Source organism: Temnothorax longispinosus, chromosome 12 (genome assembly GCF_030848805.1).
Source record: "Temnothorax longispinosus isolate EJ_2023e chromosome 12, Tlon_JGU_v1, whole genome shotgun sequence".
In the NCBI taxonomy this organism is placed as follows: domain Eukaryota; kingdom Metazoa; phylum Arthropoda; class Insecta; order Hymenoptera; family Formicidae; genus Temnothorax; species Temnothorax longispinosus.
The window spans coordinates 8,409,637-8,431,730 of NC_092369.1; the positions used below are offsets into that span (position 1 = coordinate 8,409,637).

Here is a 22,094-nt window from a genome sequence, read left to right on the forward strand (position 1 = left end):
TTGGAAAGATAGAGAGATGTGAAAGTGTGAAATCTCTTTTCGAAATGCTTCTCGAAATAAAAGTCAAATAGAGAACCAAATATCTTTTAAAAGCAATCAATTTCTTCAGCAACAGTGCTCACCGTGTTATTTTTGCAAAACTACTGATGGTAAATTGATTTCCAGAAGAATAAACATGACAGTCAAAATATTGTACGAATCTAGAACTCTGAAAACCATCTTCTCCTATCATCTAGAAAAATGTTAGCTCGAGAAGTAAATCGAAGATGTGTCCTCGTCGTCGTTCGTATCAATGAAAGAGCACTCTTTGCAGACTTTAGACTTGTACTATATATACTATATATACACACTATACGAAGAGATCAACGTAATTGAAGAGCTTGCGCGTGCAAGAGCTACGTGCAAGTGTAGCCAGGGGAAGGAAAATGTGAGAAATGGTCAGGTTTCGATCGATCGACGAATTGCCGAGATTGATAGGGTGGGGTGGGACAGAGAATTTGGAAGAGATCAAGCGCTCTATGTGCCCCCGAAATGTGTACATAGGTGTGTCTGAGTGAGTGTGAGTGTGTGCGCGTGCTCGCCCCCGGAATTACGGCCTCTGGAATTTGATCGTTAACGGCGCTCGTTCGTTTCGCTGACGGTGATAATAACTCTCACCCCGGTCGGTCGCCATAATTGCGAAATGCATCATCGTGCATGATCGCCGTGCGTCGCGGTCGACACGACGCGACGCGGGCCGCGTCGCTCGGGATCGGCATCCCGAGCGTGTCCTGGCCTACATTCTGTCTCCGGCCAAAAACGGTTTCCTCCGGCAACACAAACGTATAAAAGAAAATCAATTAATCATAAAAACGTCTGGAAAGATGTCGCCGCTATCGGTCACAGACGAAGAATCCGTTTCTCGGATGTCTTTTACACTTTCGTGTTGTCCAGGGAAAAAGGCTTAAGAGACTTCCGAGCCTCGTAAAAAACCAGACCGTAACCAGACTTTTTTTACAGAGCTCGCACGTTCAAGGAGTAAAGATTAGACCATTAGACGCTGCGTCCTATAGGTAAATTTTTTCAGACGGACGCATCGGTCGGACGACTCGCGGGCAAACCCTTGTTTGCAAAACGATGTACGAAATGTTCCCATTCCAGTTGTCTCCCTCCGGGAAGGGTAGCAGCTCGCACGTAGCTGATGCTCTTCCGCCCGCGCGTCCACACGCGACGTTGATCATGAAAGTTTGATGACGTGGGGCCTGGTTGGTTGGTGTTTCAGTCGCCGGACACACAGGCGTGGCAGAATGATTACCTGCAGGGCACGGGCTGCGAGATGTACACGGAAACCCTCTCCCCGTCCTTTACCGGGATGACATTTCCCCAAGCCAGCGAGTAAGTCCTCGCTGCTAACGGCTGTCACACACGTAAACGTATCATAAACAGATACTCTTACAACACGAGTCACGCGACACAACACGTATATACAGAATTGACAATCATACGGACCGTCATACAACATTCATATACGAAAAGAAAGAAGAGGAATACAAATACAGAAATACTCTATTCACACACCGTACACTCGGTTACGAATTTCTTTCTTTTCTAGCTCTTTCTCTTTCTCTCTATTTATCTCTTTGTCTCATCTTCGTTTCACGAATAAACACACTGAACTATCTATCCTAATACCGAGACATACATGTACCACATATATCTATATACTTGAGAACATATATACATATATATATTTATATATACATATATCGCCCCTCACCTCGGTCTCTTAGCCTTTGAACGATTCTTTACTAGACTCTACTATATTCGTCTTTTTGTCTATATACTTTTGTTTGGATTTTGCGTAGAGTAGTCCAGTTTTGAGCTGTACGAGTCTATTCTCTCCTTTTTTTCCCCTTTCCTCTTTTTGTCTTTTTGCCTCCGTTCGGCCGTGTCTCCCTCTTATTCTTCCGATTCAGTTTTGATTTTCGTTTTCGAGCTGCTCGAAATTCTGCACAGATTTCTTTGTGAATTGCGTAGAAATGAAGAGTAGAGAGACGTACCGGGGACAAATGCGGACTTTGCTTGCCGGCGATTGCCTCCGGTCGGTCGTGCTCGGTATAATTGGGATGCTCGATTGGCAACAGGGGAATCGGCAATATTTCCCGTGTGGAAACGAAAGTGTTTCAAACCCGCACTCGGATTCGGAAATTCGTGGAAACACCGGGCGCCCAGGCGATTCGCGTACAATTGGTCGCGATTCTAAAAATGTTTCCTGTCGAGCATTACGATCGTGTCGAGACCGTCAGACGCAATGGAATTCTCGTACTCCAACACTATTTCGCGGAACAATTGATATCGAGATTGAAAACTGCGTATTGCTTAATTCTCTTTGCAACTCGATTCGTTTACTCGACGCACTATTCTTTTCTTGCGTTTCTCACTCTCAAAAATTTCTCTCTTTTTTCTCTTCTTTTTTATATTAAATCAGTTAAGTTGTCTGTTTTGAGATTACTCCATCATTGCGTAGAAACCGTTGCGAAAATTATTAAAAGACTTATAAAACGAAGTAAATAAAACGTTCATTTTCGTGACATTAATTATCATGAAAATTACTTGATTGTCGGCCTTGAATGTTGTTATTCTTAAATCGGCGCGCACAATATCGTGTCGCGGGATAACGTGACCAGCGGTCATTCTTAATAAATCTTAACTAGTTGCAATCAGACGCGCGTTGCAAGAATCGCTCACAAGATCCGCATTCGTCCCGGTAAATCGTGCATCCCGCTTCGGCAATATCACAGTTTTTTTTTGCGGCGCAACGTGAGACGAAATGAGAAAGAAGCGCGCGCGCGTGTCCTATGACCTCTTTCCGAAATGGCGAAACGGCGTAATTCTGTTTTTATTTAAGGAAAAAGGAATCCCGACACAGAAATCGTTTTTGGGGTTTTATACGAACACTTTTGGATATAACGTAACGGGCGAGATTTTTGTCTTTTTTTTGTCGGTAATATGTCGGTAATATGTCCGTATCCTTGTCATGGTGTGTGTTCTTAAATGTAGCGTTCTAATCTTATTTTAACAAAAGCGCGTTCTTTGTACACGCATGCCTGCTGCTCTTTACCACATAAAAGTATGTGAAACTTATTCTCGTAACACATTGACACAGGTTATTGGAGGAGTGTAAGGATATCGATCGTGGCTGCCGATTAGACATAAATATGTATTAGTACACTCCCTGTTCGTTAACGGACTTTAATCGAGCTCGCAATTCTGTTCTTGCGAAAATTTTCGGAGCAATTTAGGGGAGATACCGCTCTTCCTACAAACATTAATTTTATTGTACAGATATCGGTTTGTTGCTACTATGACACGTACACAGTAAAAATTGATTAAAGTGTTAAATATATATAGTCACTTGCAATCGGAATTAGTCACATGATGATCTTATAATCACGACGTGATATAAGATACATGGAATGTGTGCATATACTTTGCACAAAAGGCAGTTTATATTTTTTTCGCCAGCATACTTGAATTTTATTCCACAAAAGTGAAAATTGTGATAAAATACATGCATTAATTATAAAAATCGAACTAATATAGATATATATCACAGAACTAACATAGAAAATATATCAGAAATGTACATCGTAATTCTTACATCATTTTATATTTTTTTATTGCAAATAACTATGGAAATAAATTTAACCAAGAACTATATGTATTTATCAAAACAAGAACACGTCTTCTTTTTGTGTCGCTACGAGTTCGTAAAGAATGTATATAGCACAGTAAAAATATATTAATATATTGCCTTGCGTTAATTAAATAAATATTATTATATATATCGCGCCGTAATAAATATCGATAAATAATTCGATTCGATAAATAGTTTTAATAAATAATCGAGAAAAAATCACGAAATATCTGAGGACGAAATAAACGCGTCGTTTAATACCCTTTCTCAGCCGTCTGAATTGCACCGTTACATATTTGCCTAGTAAGATTGCATCATCTGATTTCTGTGATTTTTTTATTTTTCTATTTTTAAGATAACATTTAATCCTGACAGATTGTCAACACTTTTATCTGCAAAAATATCAGTAGCGATAGTTTTTAGCTTTAAAAATGTAAATATTTTTATTCCTTTATTCTTTCTTTAATTTTGGATAGATTTTAATTCAATAGACTTTATACTTGATGATTAATGAAAGAAATATCTAAGGCTCTTATGTTAAGAAATTGTAACAACAAATGGCAGGCAATTGAATAATTGAAAAAGAAAAATGGTCTCGTATTGGTCGAAGTATCTATAAATAAAAGGATTGAGAAAAATTTTAAACGTTCTGCATATTATATGATGTCTTCATTAGTCATACTTTCGCTACTACTGCATACTTTCTCAAAAAAGATGATATTAAGGAAATCCATAGAAGTTTCCTATTGCTGGCATAGCAATATTCTACAGAAATCAGTGAATTGCATCGTTATTCGCGCGACTGAGAGCTACAATTCTTCGGAGTTTTCTCTTTTGGTTTATGCGCACTCTTGGATTATCGTCATCATTTGGTTTGTGTGTGTGAGAGATCTATTCCTGCAAGAAGCGGTCTTCACATTGAAATACGTTATGAATATTTATTATCTATGAATATTAATTATCTTTATCATCTTTTTCTATGCCGTATATTGTATACAATCGTATATTATATACATGTAATGCTTCCCGAACATTAGCTAATCCGTTCGATCCTTACACGGATGAGACTGGACCTCCCGAATGCCTCCTGGAACTTTGAAGTAGATTAGGAACTTAGAACGTAATAGATAGTCTATAAAGGGTGGAGTCTAGAGACTCTCGATTTATCTTGGCATGTTTCTCGGCTCATATAATTAGATAAGTAATAATCGTAAGACTTTCCTGCATGATCGCCTGGATTAATTCATCGATACATGTTGCATCGTCTGCATGATTGTTTAATGTTCAGTTATCGCCGAGGTGGTATAACGGGACGATGATACATGCAGGTATAAACAAGGCTTAATTTTTTTAAAATAAATAAACGCTGTAAATTTAAATGCTTTGATATTTGAAATAAGACTTTGCCTCTGCACGATCAGTATCCCGTTACTCTGTGGGTGTATATACACATATCTTACTAACATTTTTCGCTGTGTATTTTTCGCTAAACCAAGCGCATAAAGTATGAAAAATAACTAAACATTTATATATTATTAAATTATTGTATTAGATATATACCTACATTAAATAAAATAATGAACACTAAATAAAGTTTCATTTCTATATATTATTTTCTTTAGGCTGTAATATTTTAAATGAAAAAATGTAAATCTTAAATAAATATAGTAGTTTTATCTTGTTCTATATTATGCATTTTAAATATACACAAATACAATCTGACAATACTTTATGCTGCATTCACATTGAATAAATCTTACCGTGCAAAGAATAAAGCTTGCATTCGTATGCAAACATTTGTATAGTAGTTACACTACAGAATTATTAGAGTAATTATAGAATTATACCGTTAATTTTTATATAATGTTTCTTTTATAATAAAACTAAAACGAAAATAGTTTCACATGAGCAATAGAAGTTCTTCTTACGAATTCAAGTTTTATTATTTACACGAACGATATTGAGTTGTTCTCAACTATCTGTTTCTAATGTTCTATTTGGTTAAAGATGTTTTGTAATTATTATACTGACATTATTGCTGTAAAAATTTTTATATTATAAGCAACGTTATTCAGATATTATTGCATATTAATATATTTGTTGAAACACAACTCATTATCATGATGATATCTTTGCAGTATTTCTAGTCGCTTATTGTTGGCCACTTTTTTGCATACAATGTTGCCACATTCATAAGTGTATCGCATTGAAACACAGCAAAATATATTTAAGCTTTTTGTTATTTTAATACTTAATTGCATCGAGACATTGAATATTACGTATGGACTTCGTCGTAGGTTGTGCTTCACGAAACTGAAGCTCTTGCTGCTGGCTATCGAGATAAAGGGCGAAGGAGGCTCCGACAGTAAAATTTCGATTAACCCACGTGGTGCCAAGATCGCTGCAAATACTCAGGGATTCTTCATTGCTCAATCTGCTGACGAAGTAAAGCGGTAAGAATCCTCGAATATTTCGGAATATTGCTAAAAGGATTTTAGCGGAAGAGCTTATTTAAATATGGTAACCCACATTCTTGCTTAACTCTGTTAAGGATTGCTAATTATTTAAATAAGGCGATATTCAACGCAAGCTAAAGAGGTTCGAACTAGTTAAGACTACATATTTAATGTCAAAATGCAACAATAATTTATGTAATATAGCTTAGAACAAAGGTTTGCAATTTTTTGCAATGTATTGCAAAATTTCTTTACGACATAATACGTTTATTGCCTTTTTTCCATTATTTTATAATATTTTATTAATTAGACTGTATACAATCACCTCCTGTAACTAATCTGTAATTCTGTACTTTCCGATTTATTGTTTGATTTTTTTCCCTAATTAAAAAAATATCTAAATAATCTTTTATAATTTATATGAATAATAATTGTGTGTCTCTCTTATGCTTTCATTTCCAGGGCGTGGTTCTATTGCAAAGCATGCCACGACGAGATTAAAGACGAGACTCTGATCAAGAAGTGCAAGTGCAAAAATTGTAAGTCTTTCTGGCCCAGTGATCCTTTAAACAGCCTTTCTCTCGATTTTTGCCAAATTTTCTGCTAAATGACATCCGGTCTTCTCTCTGCCAATTATATATATATATACATATGTCTATATATCTAACATATAAACTGTACACAGATGTATTTTGTACATAGAACGCGCTCGATCTATCGATAGAGATTGCGAGTCTCACACGAGGTTTCTCTCCCCGTTCTTTTTCTATCTCTATCTATCTATTTACCTTTCATTCTTTGCTCTCTCTGTCAATCGATATTGATGGAGCGTGCCTTTGATGTGACTCGCAAAATTATAACGTCTCGACGTAAAGTAACGTATAAATGCAAACGGATGACATAGGAAGCTCTCTTTATCTCTCCCTCTCCCTCTTCCACACTCACCCCGGTTTCTGCCGGCTCACCCTCTTTGCCCTTTGCCCTTGAGAGCGCGATAACAGTAATAAATGCGATTATTAACGAAGTGACATGGTTGTGATACCATCCTATTGTGATATATGATCTAGTGGGGCAGCAGCAGCGCTCCTGGGGCCGGGATTTAGGTAACGTCTCTCACACTCGTTCGTTAAGTCTGATACTTTACTGTCATCTCTGTGACTATCTCTTAATCACTTATTTTTTAATCTTCTTGCCCTTTTGTATACGATCTAGCTCTTGATCCAATCCTTCCATTCGCCAAACATCAACTTGATTGTACATGTCTACTGTTTCTGCCTCTGTACTAAAACTCTGTTCCGCGCCTTGCGATATTTTGTCTTTCTATTAAGTTACTCTCATTCTTCATTGCTCCCTTGCCTCTCTCCTGTTCTATTTTTCTATCTCTTTTTGTCTTTCTCTATCACTTTTTCTCTTTGTCTGTATTTTTCCGTCTGTCTCTCTCTCTCTTTGTGTCTTATCGATACATATATTGCCTCCGACATTAATCGATCTCTTGCAAGCCAAGATGATGATTATGAGAATAATTATCATAATAACGATGATTATCAGCACAACGATGATTGCATTTTTAATCTTCATTGCAAGACACAATCCCCAAGGCGATGCTATATAATCGGGTACTTGTTCGTTTTTCACCGTCACGTCTCTCGTTGTTTTTTTTTAGAAAAGATTTACCGATGCGCGACGATTTTTGGAATTGCGACCAACAGTAAAAGCTACCGCGAGAGCGGAACATATTTTACAACAAATTACATAGAAAATTCATTGCGCGCCTACGCACGAATAGGTCAAACGTCGTGATTTTATGTGCCACGCCATGCGACGAGCATGATCAATTAATTTCATTTCACGGAAACCTTTATGCTCGCTCCAGTCGCGAGAAATGACGTGAAAAATAAATGAAGTACCGAGTTCAACACAGTAATTTCCGAAAGTCCAGTCAGTTGGCGCATGTCCACCTGACCGAGAACGAAAACTATAGCCTGCACTACTAGTGTGTGACCCTCTCGCTCGCCTTGCATGCATGAATAGTTCCCGGATTTGGACCTGTTTTCGCCATAATGGTAATGACAGCTTCTTTCTCGAACACTGTCTGTCTTCACCCTCTCTCTTTCTTTTCTTTCTCTCTCTCTCTCTCTATCTCGCGCTGTCTCCATTCCAAAACTATCTTCTTCGATCGTCTGCCAGCTCTCTCTCTCTCTCTCCCCCTTTCTCTCGCTCTCCCTTTCTTTCTCTCTCAACGTGTTAGCTGTATTATCGATGAGACCTCATGGTCGATCGATCGGCCCGATCGAGCCGCGCGTCTTCCACCGCATTCACGCGCGTTCTCACGTTCGCCGAACGTTTCTCGTTCTTGAATCACCGGTGAAATTGGATCGCCGACCGGTGGTGCGCCAATGGCAGGAGCATACCCCATCCATTCTCCACAAACGTCGAGACATCCCCGTGCCGGGTGATGCCGCTCAAGGCATATCGGGGGGAAGGCCACGCGTCACCTCTGTCCGACAATTCCGTCCATGTCACACGCGACATACCGCATCAGGCGTACACTCGTACACGACCACGTACACGACCATATCCACACGAGTCTCCCCCGAGTAGTGACTTACGCTTAACTGATCGCACGATCAGTCTTGTCCATATACAGGAACGGTAAACTTACCCTAAACCCTGGGCAATCAACGTTCCCGGTGCTCGTGCCCCGCTCGAGCACCGGGCGATCCGCAATGTCGATCAACGTTAATTTTTAGGTTTACAAAGAATTTCGGTGGGGGACGAGGAAAGGTAACTTGCCCGATGAGCGAGCTTATTTTCTATTTTTTTCCAGTGTTGCATACCTTGGATGTACCGAGTGTATTCTCATTTGTGATTGAACGTAAATATTGTGACTAATACCGTGTTTGAATTCGTACGTGAACCAACGCGGAATCGCGATAATCCTCTCGTCACTATATTATTTCATTAGCTCATATATGATGATTACGTTGCAATGTTACAAACGAAATTATATATATAATTTTACTCGTCAAATTTCTGCCTAAATTTCGTGTGATTAGTATCTGGATTACAGTATTTGCATACGTTATACGACACACACGCACGATTCATTCTGCTCGCGCGTACGTGCACATACGAATTCCGCAAAAGCTATACATTACTAAAAAATAAAAAAGAGAGAGAAGAAACAAAGTGCATCGTGAAGCCGTTCACGTTTTTCTCCCATGTATATATGATGTGTCTGTTCATTTTATTTGTAACTTACAAACCCGTGTCCGGGTCGATCGCTGGATTTTTGCAGATGTGGGGATGATGATGATGCAGACCGGCATGGTGAAGGGAAACACTGCCTACAGCAGTTACCTCGACGGTATGCCTGTTGCCGGTTTCCTCCTCCATCCATTTTGTATCCATATACGCATATCCACCTGTCGCAGCTTCTGCGAGAATTTGTCAGCATAAAGCAGGCAGATCGATTGGTTTCAATTAACAATATTGAGTTTTTATTTTTAAAAGAGACGATTCCTTAAAGTCGACGCTTGAATAGTCAGCATATTCGATCCACGTTCATTATCCTGACAAAATGCATTCTGCCGGACGCGCGCGGCATGTAATTTTATATTCACGTATTGGGAAATCGCGCGGTCGCAGCAAATATTCGCGTATCGTTTCGTTTGCGAAATTAAGAAAATGCTTCTTTCGGCGTCCGGCAGAATCAGGTTGGCCTTGATTGTGTAATGAGGTAAGATGGCGTAAGTGATACTGAACGTACAACAGCCAAACCGACGGACTTAATCGTCTCACTTACCACGTGCACTTACTCCACAGTACCCCGTATACGATACTCTGCCACTCGGATCCGTACGATCCGATACTGTTTATCGTTGGGCTTTCGCTAGAGCTGATGGCATTGAGCGAGTTATCGAGCATCGCCCTCTAATAGTAGCATACAGTTACGTTACGTAGCACTAACATTGTTCGCCGCTTCTTCTCCTACTTCGACACATAGGCCGGGGGCCGACAGTAACAAGCACTCCGGTTGGACATACGTCGGATGGTCATACGTCGCACAAAAATCGATTAATTATTGCGTATTGTGTTTAGCTTCATTCGTCACAAGTGCGATACAATGGCCGCTTTCGCGCAGAAACGCATTCTTGCACGTTGCCGAGTCGTATATATATTTTGTGTCTTCACGTTAAATGGCTGCCACCTAACACCAGTCGACGAGTTTGCTCATACCGTATTTCAGGCTTGCTAACGATTATCGTTTCTTAACTGTTGTTTCAGTGTGCTTACGTGGACTTTTATTGGTAATTCATATGTTTCACCAGTTCCAGATATTGTCACGCATCTCGTTCGTGTAACGCGCATACGATGGCCGATTTATTTTCTTGAAAGAACGCATTTCGATTGTTGCGACAATAAGCGTGACGATTTGGAACTGGAATTTCTTTTTATGTATAAGGTTACCCAATGTTAAACGTATATAAAATATTAGGTTTCGTCTACATGTATAATTGAACATAAGTAACATTATTAATTTGGGTCACCTTATATATATATATGTTTAACATGTAAAAGTTTGCATTGTTTCTGCACAAAACGCTTTTCGTGAAAGTTGTGGTCCTAAAAATCATACAGCTATGCACTTATAAATTTAGAAATTAATGAATAAGTATCAATATTAGTAAATATAACATTCTCTCCAGTATTGACTTTCGCGAAAAACGTTTTCTTATTGCCCCATACTTACATAAGAAATAATTAATCGTTATGAAATCAAATTTTATTGCAGCAATTTTTGTGCTAATTTTGGTCTAAATTTATTATGCTAATTGAAATAATGATTACGAAATTAAAAGTATGGTTACAGATGCTCGTCTCGAGAATGTTGTGCGATTGTTCAAATATATGCATTTATAATTATTTTTGCATTTAATTAAAGGTACATTTAGAACTCCATACATATATTTTATGTCAAATTTTTAGCAATATTATTTAAGAAGTAATTCAAGTATAATACATATGATATGGTCTCTCTTTTTCTTATTTTTAACTCCAAAAATGTTTTAATAGCTAAGAAAAGCTGCAGCAGTGCGTTATTAAGTATGATATTGATTTGCTAGTGCACGTGGAATTCCGTTTCCGTGATAAACTTTCAATGTCGCTAAGTGCGGGTTGATTAATTGAATTCGGCACGCAACCAGAAAGAGCACCAAGACGTATAAGCTTAACCATGAGCTTAAACAGCTTACAGGGACGATGATAATCGATGCCCAGGGTTTATCGAATACATCGGCTAAAAATACCTCATTTCCCTCTCACATATCGAGCATATTTGACACCACTCACTAACATCACAACAATAACGCCGACACTTTGCAACCGACATTGACTTCTGAAGAAATATTTAGTTCCTTTTTCAATACGTATTCCCTGAATATATAACAAGGTTTATATTATAATATAACCGCACAGCGCAGATATATAATTATAATCTCTATATGTTGCGACCCTCACAGTAGGCCGAAGTAAACTGTGCATTGTAACACCAGTGTTAATAATGACTCTCTCCATCGAAGGTCACGTTACAGTAAGCTGCACGACGTTTTCGCCAAAGCTGGAATATATATTTGCGATTTAAATATCAATTTAGTGACATTTGACTAGATCTTTGTTTCGAAATCCAATCTTTTATCTTTTGAACGATTTCCACACGAGTTAAAATCATACACGTATGATTGATTAAAACTAGTCTCGAATGTAATTTATAAAACATTTTATATCGTTTTGAAGTTGAATTTAATCGAGAAGAAGAGAGTTAAATCGAAAAACAGAGAGAAAATACGGAAATTTCTGTGATATCCTAATCTTGATAAATCGCACTAAACGTGACATATCGATCGGGACCACGGATTTAGATCCCATACCCGTTGAGACCCCCGCATCTAGGTTGACATTGTTTTGGTTGTGACAACTAACAGCTCTGGTTCTCCTCCCTTCGGGCAGTGGCCACATTCCGGAAAGGCGTGCGAGCTGTTCAGATGGTTGGAAGAGCAAGTACGTATCCCCCGTGTGTAGACTGTGTATCAAACGTCATTCTTTTATCTTAATCCCGGAAATACGGAGATTTTTTAAGTAAATTCATCGAACGAAGTGTGATTGTGAAAAATAGAAAAAGAAAGCCATAATATTCCGGACAGAGCAGCATGGCCTTTGACTCGAGAAAACATCAACGTTTATATGATGACAAAGTAATAATTTTAATTAATTATATATGATATATATATAAATAAAAAGAAACTTTCTTCGTTTTATACGATGCACAAAGGGTATGTGATGTGATATTGTAATTATTTCAAAGCAATGAAAGTAATGAATTTGTGATACTTATTAAAAACATCTAAATAAATCTGCAATACAATTTTACATATAATAATGTCTTGGCATATCAATTGAGGACTTTATTTTTAATTGTGTTTTAATATTATCGGATTATTATCTTTCACGTCAAATAAGATCGATTCAAAGGTCATGTTTAAATAAATAATGGTAAATAAATAAATGGTCTCATATGCGATTTTATATAATTATATCGCTTGTTATATAATTATATTGCTTGACGAGTATATTATGCAAAAGGCAAAATTTTCTAATCTGGAAAAGTTAGTCACTGTACCTCGATTCGAGGTCTTGACGATTATGAAGACTTAATATATGTATTCATAACTTCTGTATTTACAATAGTTTATAAAATTTATATTATACGACGAATTAATGATAAACTTTAATTAAATGTGTTATTAATTTTTTTTTATCAAATAAATTCTTTTCTACCCAATAAATTGCTCGTCAAGACCTATTTTATCGATAAATTTCACGCGGTTTATATAAACGAAAGATTACCGAACACAAAAGAAAATTACCATTTACATGTTTAAAAAGACTAGCACAACGTGCGAAACGTGTCACAGAATTTTCGTACGCCTAATACGAAATATTCACTCTATCCTTGCTTGGTCTACATAATTTCGCGATAAGTTTTCATAACAAAATTAATGTCGTTGTGCTAATCTCCCAAAGTTCGTTCGGATTGATAAATGGCTCCAGCGTAGAACATCGTTAGTGTTTGAGTCCCTATTGGTGTGGTGTTCTTAACTATTTTGCAACTGATATTACACTACTATCAGTGTCGTTTTTGAATGTAGTTTTCCTAAAAGTTTGTCAGTGTTTACTCAATGGTTATTGTTGTGAGTGAATTATGAAATTAATCGTAATCGAGAACCGGCGGTGATGTGATTGCCTTGAAAGTATTAAACTACCTCCAATCAACCTTGCATCGGTGTTCGATATTTAATAACTCGACGTGTAATTAGAGATACTTTAGAATTAGCCCTTTATTATACTCGTGGATTTTTACTCGTCCTGTGGCAGGGGCAACGATCGTTGAATACCGCAAAGAAACTAACGTCGTTGTAACTTGATATTTGCTTCGGTATATATTCTTTAAAATATTTTCGACGTCATAAATGTTTCGTGATCGACACATGAGTGTTTTACCGCTGGATATGGAGTACCTGTGTGTTTTGAAAGTTTCGCAGAACACTCTTTGAGTCTCTCAGCGTCAACGTCACGCTTGATATTGCTAGCGCACCACCGATAGCCATTCACTTTATTAACGGTCAGATGAACGTCGCTCTTGGATTGACGGCAATAAACGCACTGTCGCGCACGACATCAACGAGTGTTCTGTCCCATGAAAAAAATTATTGGCCATCGGAGCGACCTCGCGGACAATTTGATTTCGCCAACAGCGCGGAGATGATCAATGAAAACGTTGGTGCAAACCTCTGTTCGTTACTCCGATTGCCATACTATTTTTTTTCCTCTCCCTCTCTTTCGGAAGCAGATCGGTGTTTGCCGGCTGAGCATCACATCTTCACGATGTTTAGATAGACGTGTACACGTGAGCGATGCGCGCGTAAGAGAAGCGCGACAGACGTCAATTAATTAACGCAAGATATACCACACACACTGGCACCTCTCATCGCTCATTCGAGAGCCGCGCATTATACACACTCATCTTACGACTCGTGCATATTATACACGACGAAACACGCGCGCATCAGCAATCGCATTAAATGTCAAAATACACACACTCACATTCACGCACACGCACACACACACACGCGTATAGGCACTTACATAATCACACATACACGCATACGTAATTTACACGCGAGAAATAACAAACACACACACACGCGCGCGCGCGCACGGGCTCACGACAGAACACGAGATCCGCAAGCAAAGACTCTTTAACTAACTCTCTATATGTGTCTATCTGTCCGAATCTATCTTCTCTCCTCGTCTCCTCCACCACTCCGCATAGGTGAAGACCTCTTGTACGCAAGTAAGTCCAGCGAAAAACGCGGATGTATATTAAAATTTATATATATGCATTTCTCTTCCTGTACATATTATTTAATTTCACGTACAATCTCCCCCGGCCGCGGTCGCGTTCACGAGAAGGCGTAATTTAGTTCGCGATACGCACGCACAACGCGTTGCCACGCGTTCTTATAGATATGCGTAGGGGCTAATAAAACGCGGAGATTCATCGGGGTTTACGCAGCGATGCTGTACAACCGCAGGCGCTATCGCCGATGAAGCGTACTTACCTTTTGCACATTTACTCGAACATCCCGCCTTGGAACTGTCCCTCATTTTCCAACCGGCCTGATCTGACAAGCAAACGAGTCAGATCGACAGGTTGAGTTACGAGATGAAACTTATTGTATCTCATCGAACATGGTCGAAATATGCTCTATGTATGTTCTCAAACACAGAGCGTCGTGCAGGAATCAAACAAAATTTGAAGAATAATGATTTCAAATAAAAAAACATTGCGATAGATATCACGTCAATTTCAGGTCAAATAAGAATGGGTTGAATTAAATGGGGAAAGATAGCGTGTCAAGTTCAGGCCAGCTCTGTCTACAATATTTAGCAGTGAAAATTTTGTGATATTTTTTATTGTATTTTGCATCTAAAGATTTGACTGCGAGAATATAATTTTCTGACGCTATTTTCAAGCGCAATATATCTCACTCATCAACTCGATTTGGCGACTTTAATTATTTGCTTATTAGTCCCCGTTTACATCATCTTTCCAAGAAAGCCGGGGAGTTCTGCAATCTCGGGTATAATTAAAGGAAAACAGGGAATTACACTTTGCGCAATTTCTGAGAACGCTACCTTGGAAGGAACGTGTCAAAGGGGACATACTTTGATTCTCCGAGTAAAGACGAACAGTCGCTAGTCGCTACGTGTACAGTTTCTAATTAGCGTGGCGTTATTTCGCTCAGCGAGGCCTCGAGTAAGTGCGTAAAGGGGGAATTTCGCATGAATCGCAATCTATTCTCGCTCGTGTCACACCGTCGGCCTCGAGATAATGTCAATTGTAACAAACAGAAACGCAGGGTCGCAATCGTCGGCGCATTTTCGTCCCGTCCCGCAGACGGCGAAATTCACGTCGGAATCCAAAAAGAGAATTCTCCTTGCGCTTTCAGTAGACAAGCTCTATGATCTTTTATGCACTCTTTCAATTCCTCCTGAGCTTTCGCAAAGTCTTTGTCGTTTTGCACGTGAATTCTCTTTCCCGGAGGATGCAAAGCGCGCACTGACAATGCCGAGTAAATATTCACTCCGTAAGGCTACATTATTGCATGCTTAGGACGAGATATAATATTATTGACGTGAGCGGAGACGACGGATCGTTTTTATTCACGTACGCTGATTGGAAATAAGCAAAACTCGCCACGTACGCAAGTTTGCTCGATATCGATCGCGTCTTCTCTGTTTGCGTCATCTTCGGCATGAATTAGGAATGTTTTGGGCACACCGCACGTTTATGATCGTAGGATCGATTTTAGTACCTGTCTTGTATAACGTTCCCGCAATATGGACGAAGTCTGTTTTAATATTAAAATTCTCATAAAAACTGTTTGACCTCAATCATTAATTCGTCCATGTTGTCCACGAACCGTACTTTTAGCTGTTAGAATTTGAAAATTACACATTTGTCTTTATACAATTTTAGTGGTTATTTTCTTTACGATTATTTTTTTGTTCTTAGCGCAATACTGAAAGGCCGTTTCAGCTTGATATCGTAAACGTCATATCTTACATTTAATTATTATATATATCGATTTAATATATATTAACATCTATATAAATAAATTTTTAGTCAATGGCTTACATACATATATGGAGGGGTAAAAACTATAGTGGTGTAAGTCAAAATTTTTAAAATATTTTTTCGTGTGCATAGATGCAATATCTGTACAATATATAAAGTGCATCTATTCACACAAGAAAATATTTTTAAAAATTTGACTTACACCACTGTGGTTTTTACCCCTCCATATGTATATAATGATCAAATTTTGATGTTTTTATATCTCGTTATTCTCCTAGATTTTAGCGCAAGGTAAGGAAAGACTCTTCTTACAATTTTTGTTTAGTAAATATAATAAAATCTCTCTGACGCGATTTCCGAATTATCAGTATTGTCGTGCGACGCTGAAACGGAACTTCGCTTCTAGTTATTAACGCAGATTTAGTACTGTCCAACGCGATAGAGTAGCGACTAGGCCTTAGGTAATTAGTTAGGGTAGCTAACATGTGTAGTGGTTTGTTACAGACGACCACCATCCTCCCCCCACATTCACTCCGCCAGAACTGCCCAAGATGGTTCACGTAAGAGGTACAGTTACACCTCAATCAAAAACCATGCTACAGTCTCGCAAGCTGCCCTTTCTAATTTCGATTGGCAATACGACACGAATATACACTAACGAGAAGGTGTTTGACAATTAGTAGATACGACGATCCTAAAAAGAAATTACTGCTCTCGATTGACATCGGAAATTTGATCTTCCGCACTTGATACGCTTCGTCAAAACTCGCTTGAGCGATAGGTTCTTGATACGTCGTGTTCGATTAAGATTTTTTTTTCTTTTATTGAAGTTTAACGCGCTAATTTTGTGTTGCTGAAACATTGGAGAAAGTGAAAAAAAAACCTGATAAGTAATGAAATGTCAGCCTTTTGTTCTAATTATGATTGTGTATGTTAATGCACTGCTCTCGTGTGTACTACTTTCTCCATTATTGACAGCATTGCATGAAGTTGTTTAATAGATTCGATACCTGTTCATACTTTTCCGTCATTTTATTTCTAGTGTAGTGTATATTTAAAGTTATAAATTTATGTCACGTTACTTTAATGACTATTGTCTTTATTACATAAAATTATGTCCTATCTTTTATGATTTATAAGAAGTCAGATAATTATTTGGTTTTATATTTTCAAATCTTCTGAAATTCACTGAACTAGTTTGCACAAAACACAATTTAGTATAGTTGCAATAGCATTCGGTAGTCCTACAAAACTTGTTTTTAATATTATTTATTCATTTTGCTTTATCATGTATTCATAAATATCATCGTTTTTACGAAAAAGCGAATGAACAGGCAATTTTCCCAAACGTAATATCCACAATTGTTTTCTTCAACTAACGATTATTGTAGAATATATTTTGCAGTAAATTAATTTTTTCATAAAGTCGCAAAAATTTTCGAAGGTGCGATATTAAAGAATCTTTTTGAATATAAAGTAATAATGCCAAAGTTATTGAAAAATTAAAATCGCGTAATTAAAATGTTCGGAATATCTATTGGTGCTCGTCTGCGTAAGTAGTAAATTGTTTTTGATCACATAAATGTTTCTCATACTTTCACGTCAATTTATGAACTAAATGTACGTACAAATGTGTTGTAAAATGCAAACTCATGCCGAAATCCTCTTCTCTCTTCCATTCTAATAAATACCTATTCTAACGTAATATTCATATGATCATATAAATTAGATACTACTTTATCGAGCCGAATTACTTTTTGACAACACAAGTCTGAGAAACGTTACTTTAGCTCAAGTAATTTTTGCTAAATTAATTTCTCCCCTTAAATTTTGTGTATCGTAAATAGAAATTTTTCTCTCATACATTTAGAATGTCTATTCCATTGAGTCGTTGACTTTGTTGAAACGCGCTTTTCAAATCGGTAGTATCTTGTTGCTTTCAACTTTGTGAAGATGGATTTATAGTTGTATACACAGCACGGTAGATTAATGGTTTCTAATATATGGAAGTTTTAGTTTGGTAACATCTGTGTTTGTTGGCGAATATGTGTGTACATCATCCACTTTATAATTTCGTTTCATCATTGCAGAAAATGGTTGTTCAAGAAACTACCGCGACAGGCGCCATATGTTGTCCCTCGTTAATTCTCACTCATAGCGCCGCAATAACTTGCAATTATTTCTGAAGCAAATATTGCTTTTATTACATACATAATGTAAATCTCTGAATAAAATTTTCTTTTTGTCTTTAATTTTATACTTTAAAGAAGGTAATATATTTTTGGAAACAATTACTCAACATTTACTTTATAATAAAATTTATAACAAACGAATTTATATCTTTTTTTCTTATACATGCAAATTTATAATAAATTTATAGCCACATTTTATAACAAAAAATTTTGGAATCATTATTTTATAAAGAGTACTTTACATTATGTTTAAAATTGTGATTAAATTTTAATAAGAGCAGAAAGAGTCGATTTCCTAAGATAGTTATTTGCATAAATTCATGATATTCTTTTATAAAAGAAAGTTAATGTATTTATAACAATTTGGAAACTTCGCAATTAAGGGACTTCTGACTTGATCGTCGTTATTAATTATTAATTTTTTGACATATGCAAAATACATGTGTTGGGTGAAGTATGCGCGCCTGTAAGCATGGGGCTGTAGGCTCATCATCACGAAAATAATATGCGCTGTCATGGGGGAAATTAGGTCACGATCAGTGTGACACTCTAATTGTCTTAATCATTGTTGCTTTGCCCATCGACGGTAAATAGGATGCTCAGATTTGGAATTAACACTGTTCTATCCATTTTAGGTGAAATTAGCCGCGAACGAGACGATCCGAATGGTAAGTTTCAGTTGCGAGATGTATAATGTTAATTATTTAAATTTACTAATTTGTTAATTAATTAATTGCTAATTAATTACAACAATTAATTGTTAATTAATTGCAATTGAATTGCAAGTTATTTGAAATTTGTATCATTAATATTATTGCAGCAATAAAATCATTAATAAATAATCTTTTTACATTGCAGTCATGAGAAATCATCGGAACTCCGTTGGGATGACCTTGATAAATTCGACGAAGCAGGTCAACAAGGTGAAGCCGAACGTGAATCGAGCGACGAACGACAGTCTGTCCAGCCCGAATCAGCAGTATAATCAGAGGTACCTAATTATCCGTAGCGCATTACAATTTCATCATCACCTGACATATACGCATTCAAAAACATGTGATCACTTACATCGCACATCGCCATTATATGTAAGAAGGCATACCTTCATCCATGATCATTGCTGACCAGAGTACTCAATGATACGCCTCTGTTTTGCACCCAACCAAAGCAATATATGCGAATTTCGCTACTGAGAATTAACAATAAGAAGGCGAGAAGCGATCTTCCCACAACAATGCCCGGGCTTTTTAATAGTTTTTTTTTTATCACTTTATGGTGAGACTTACAGTGCACTCGACATTTGATACCGACACGTATTTTCTAAACAGTGAGAATTGCTTTCTTCTCTGAGAGTCGCTTGAACGTAAATATCTTCCTAAAGTACGCTTTAATCTTTCTTTGCCCTGTCGTATATACGTTATTAATTTACATTTTATGATTTTACTTCAATTACAAGCTTACATGTATTCTATATAGCTGCACGATTAGAATTACACCGACTTTTTCACGCGTATTGTGCAAAGGTTATTCAAATTGTAACGAAATTCGAATTGGACGGTACCTAAGCAAGACAGAATTTTACCAAGTTGTCTTGCGTGAGAACTTTCCTGTATTTATAATATGTTGCAATATTCTCTAATTGACGAATCGGCAACGTATTTTGAATAACCTAATTATACATATTGCAAAGTAAAATGTACAGTTTTAAATATGCGCTTTCTGTAATGTTCTTTTTTTTTGTAAATGCGTGTATTTTTCAGCTAAATAATATTAATCCATTAATAAGACAACGTCCCACTTTGATCGAGTGCACTAGGATGATCTGCACATTAATGTATCAACGACCTCCGCATTAGCATTTTTCTAGCATGTTCCTAAAACTGTCGAACATACAAGCCATACAACCCGCCAAGGTTTAACGTGCCGATTCTCGGTAGAGATCTTCGATGCGATCCAGAATCATCCAATCTACGATCGAGAGAATAATTTCAATATTTATATATTAGCGAAGATTGCGATTTGACATGTAAATCGATTAGCTGACTCCTGATCGTTTATTTGATTTCTTACGTTTCTAAAAGTGTAATTTTTTTTTCTTGTGAAAGGACATATAAGCCTGATCGGATATGTATAGTTTCTAACGTGCTAACGTCGTGTAATGAAATGATATGAGATGCAGAATCAGAGTATATCAGTCGGAAACAAAAGAGATAGATGCTTTCTAGCGTTTCGTTCAATTGTTGACAAAGGGCGCCGCAAACTTGAACGACAAACGGCTCGCATATATCACGAGAGAAATCGCGCGAGGACGACAGCCACTTGTACTACTACGCTGCCGGATGGTGCGAGTAACTACAGGCTACAGGTGGTCGTTGACATTTTCCGATGAACCTGTTACACGTCCGCTAGATTAGTTTCTGCAATTTCTCTTTGTTATTATTCCAAGATTTGATGCCTTTTGCCACGTAACTTGGACCTTTACAGCCAGATCGTTTTAAGTGATACAAGATCGCGTGACGTGTTAAGTCGCAATATTTCCTTTCACACTTTAAATAATTTTAATTGGACAATCATCTTGATTTAATTGCCGAATAATCACTCATCACTGTCATCATTATGTCCTTCATCAACTGGACTATATCAGAAAGAGAGAGAGAGAGCGAGCGAGAGAGAGAGAGTGAGAGAGAGAGAGAGAGAGAGAGAGAGAGAGAGAGAGAGAGCCATCTGAGAACAGATCCAACGTTACGCAAACCTTCTGATTCCAGATCGCAAGAGGAGTCCGCATACGCTGGCTACCATCTCGCCTACGAAGTCAAAAAGCTCATGTACGCTTCTGTTGTTAACGCTACCTTGTACTGTGACGTGATTATGCGACTGCTTTATCCCACGGTTGTGTAATAATAATGAACATGCTCCCTGCATGTCAAGTGATGCTCTCGATATATAATCTACAATAGAATGTTTACTTAAACCAATACGCATCTCGTTTTTACGAAAAAGGACGTGCTAAGAACGTTACGTATACTCTATTTAATATTTAGGTTTTAATCACCACGATGTAATCAATTCTGATGTCAGTAGTAACAGTTATACGTTTCGATGTGTTTAATTTTTTTTTACAAAATCAATTTTTAATGTTTTTCACATTTTATCAGCTCTACTATTTTTGTCAAATTAAATGTTACTTCGTTATTATTTGTCAGAAGGATTAAAATTGGATAATTTATCTAATAAAACTATCCAATTATTAATCTACCTACTAGATGTACAACATAGTCAATCTTTGTATTTCTAGTCTCACGAGAAAATAAATTAGTAACGACAGCCGGGCATAAATACCACAAGCGCGGGCAGTTTTTTCCGTGTTAAATTTTGCATACTACATTATCTTTACGTCTTCGAAGTTGCGTACTGCATTGCAATTACATGTCACGTAGCGCGACTGCAAAAAGAAAAGTATGGAAGTCCATAAGAGTTTTACGAAGATACTTAATCTCAGAAAACATGCGCCACACTGGCATTAATGACGCTCGTAAAAATACGTGGGTGTCACATGTGGGAAACGCGAG

The 22,094-nt window shown here is 37.4% G+C and overlaps 1 protein-coding gene across 10 annotated transcripts in view; it reads left to right on the forward strand.

The window, feature by feature from the left end:
* Positions 1 to 22,094, forward strand: part of Slo (calcium-activated potassium channel slo) — a 102,345-nt gene that overhangs the window by 70,495 nt on the left and 9,756 nt on the right. For 3 of the 10 annotated variants that reach the window (XM_071795296.1, XM_071795295.1, XM_071795298.1), the window contains exons 12-20: positions 5,974 to 6,129; positions 6,595 to 6,671; positions 9,431 to 9,499; positions 12,142 to 12,192; positions 14,525 to 14,545; positions 16,838 to 16,900; positions 19,161 to 19,193; positions 19,384 to 19,516; positions 21,291 to 21,350. In XM_071795296.1, coding sequence (XP_071651397.1) covers positions 5,974 to 6,129; positions 6,595 to 6,671; positions 9,431 to 9,499; positions 12,142 to 12,192; positions 14,525 to 14,545; positions 16,838 to 16,900; positions 19,161 to 19,193; positions 19,384 to 19,516; positions 21,291 to 21,350 — 663 coding nt within the window. Of the gene's footprint in view, positions 1 to 1,261; positions 1,375 to 5,973; positions 6,130 to 6,594; positions 6,672 to 7,199; positions 7,236 to 9,430; positions 9,500 to 12,141; positions 12,193 to 14,524; positions 14,546 to 16,837; positions 16,901 to 19,160; positions 19,194 to 19,383; positions 19,517 to 21,290; positions 21,351 to 22,094 lie in introns of all 10 variants that reach the window. The other 7 variants (XM_071795304.1, XM_071795305.1, XM_071795302.1 and 4 more) reach the window with 6 other exon arrangements.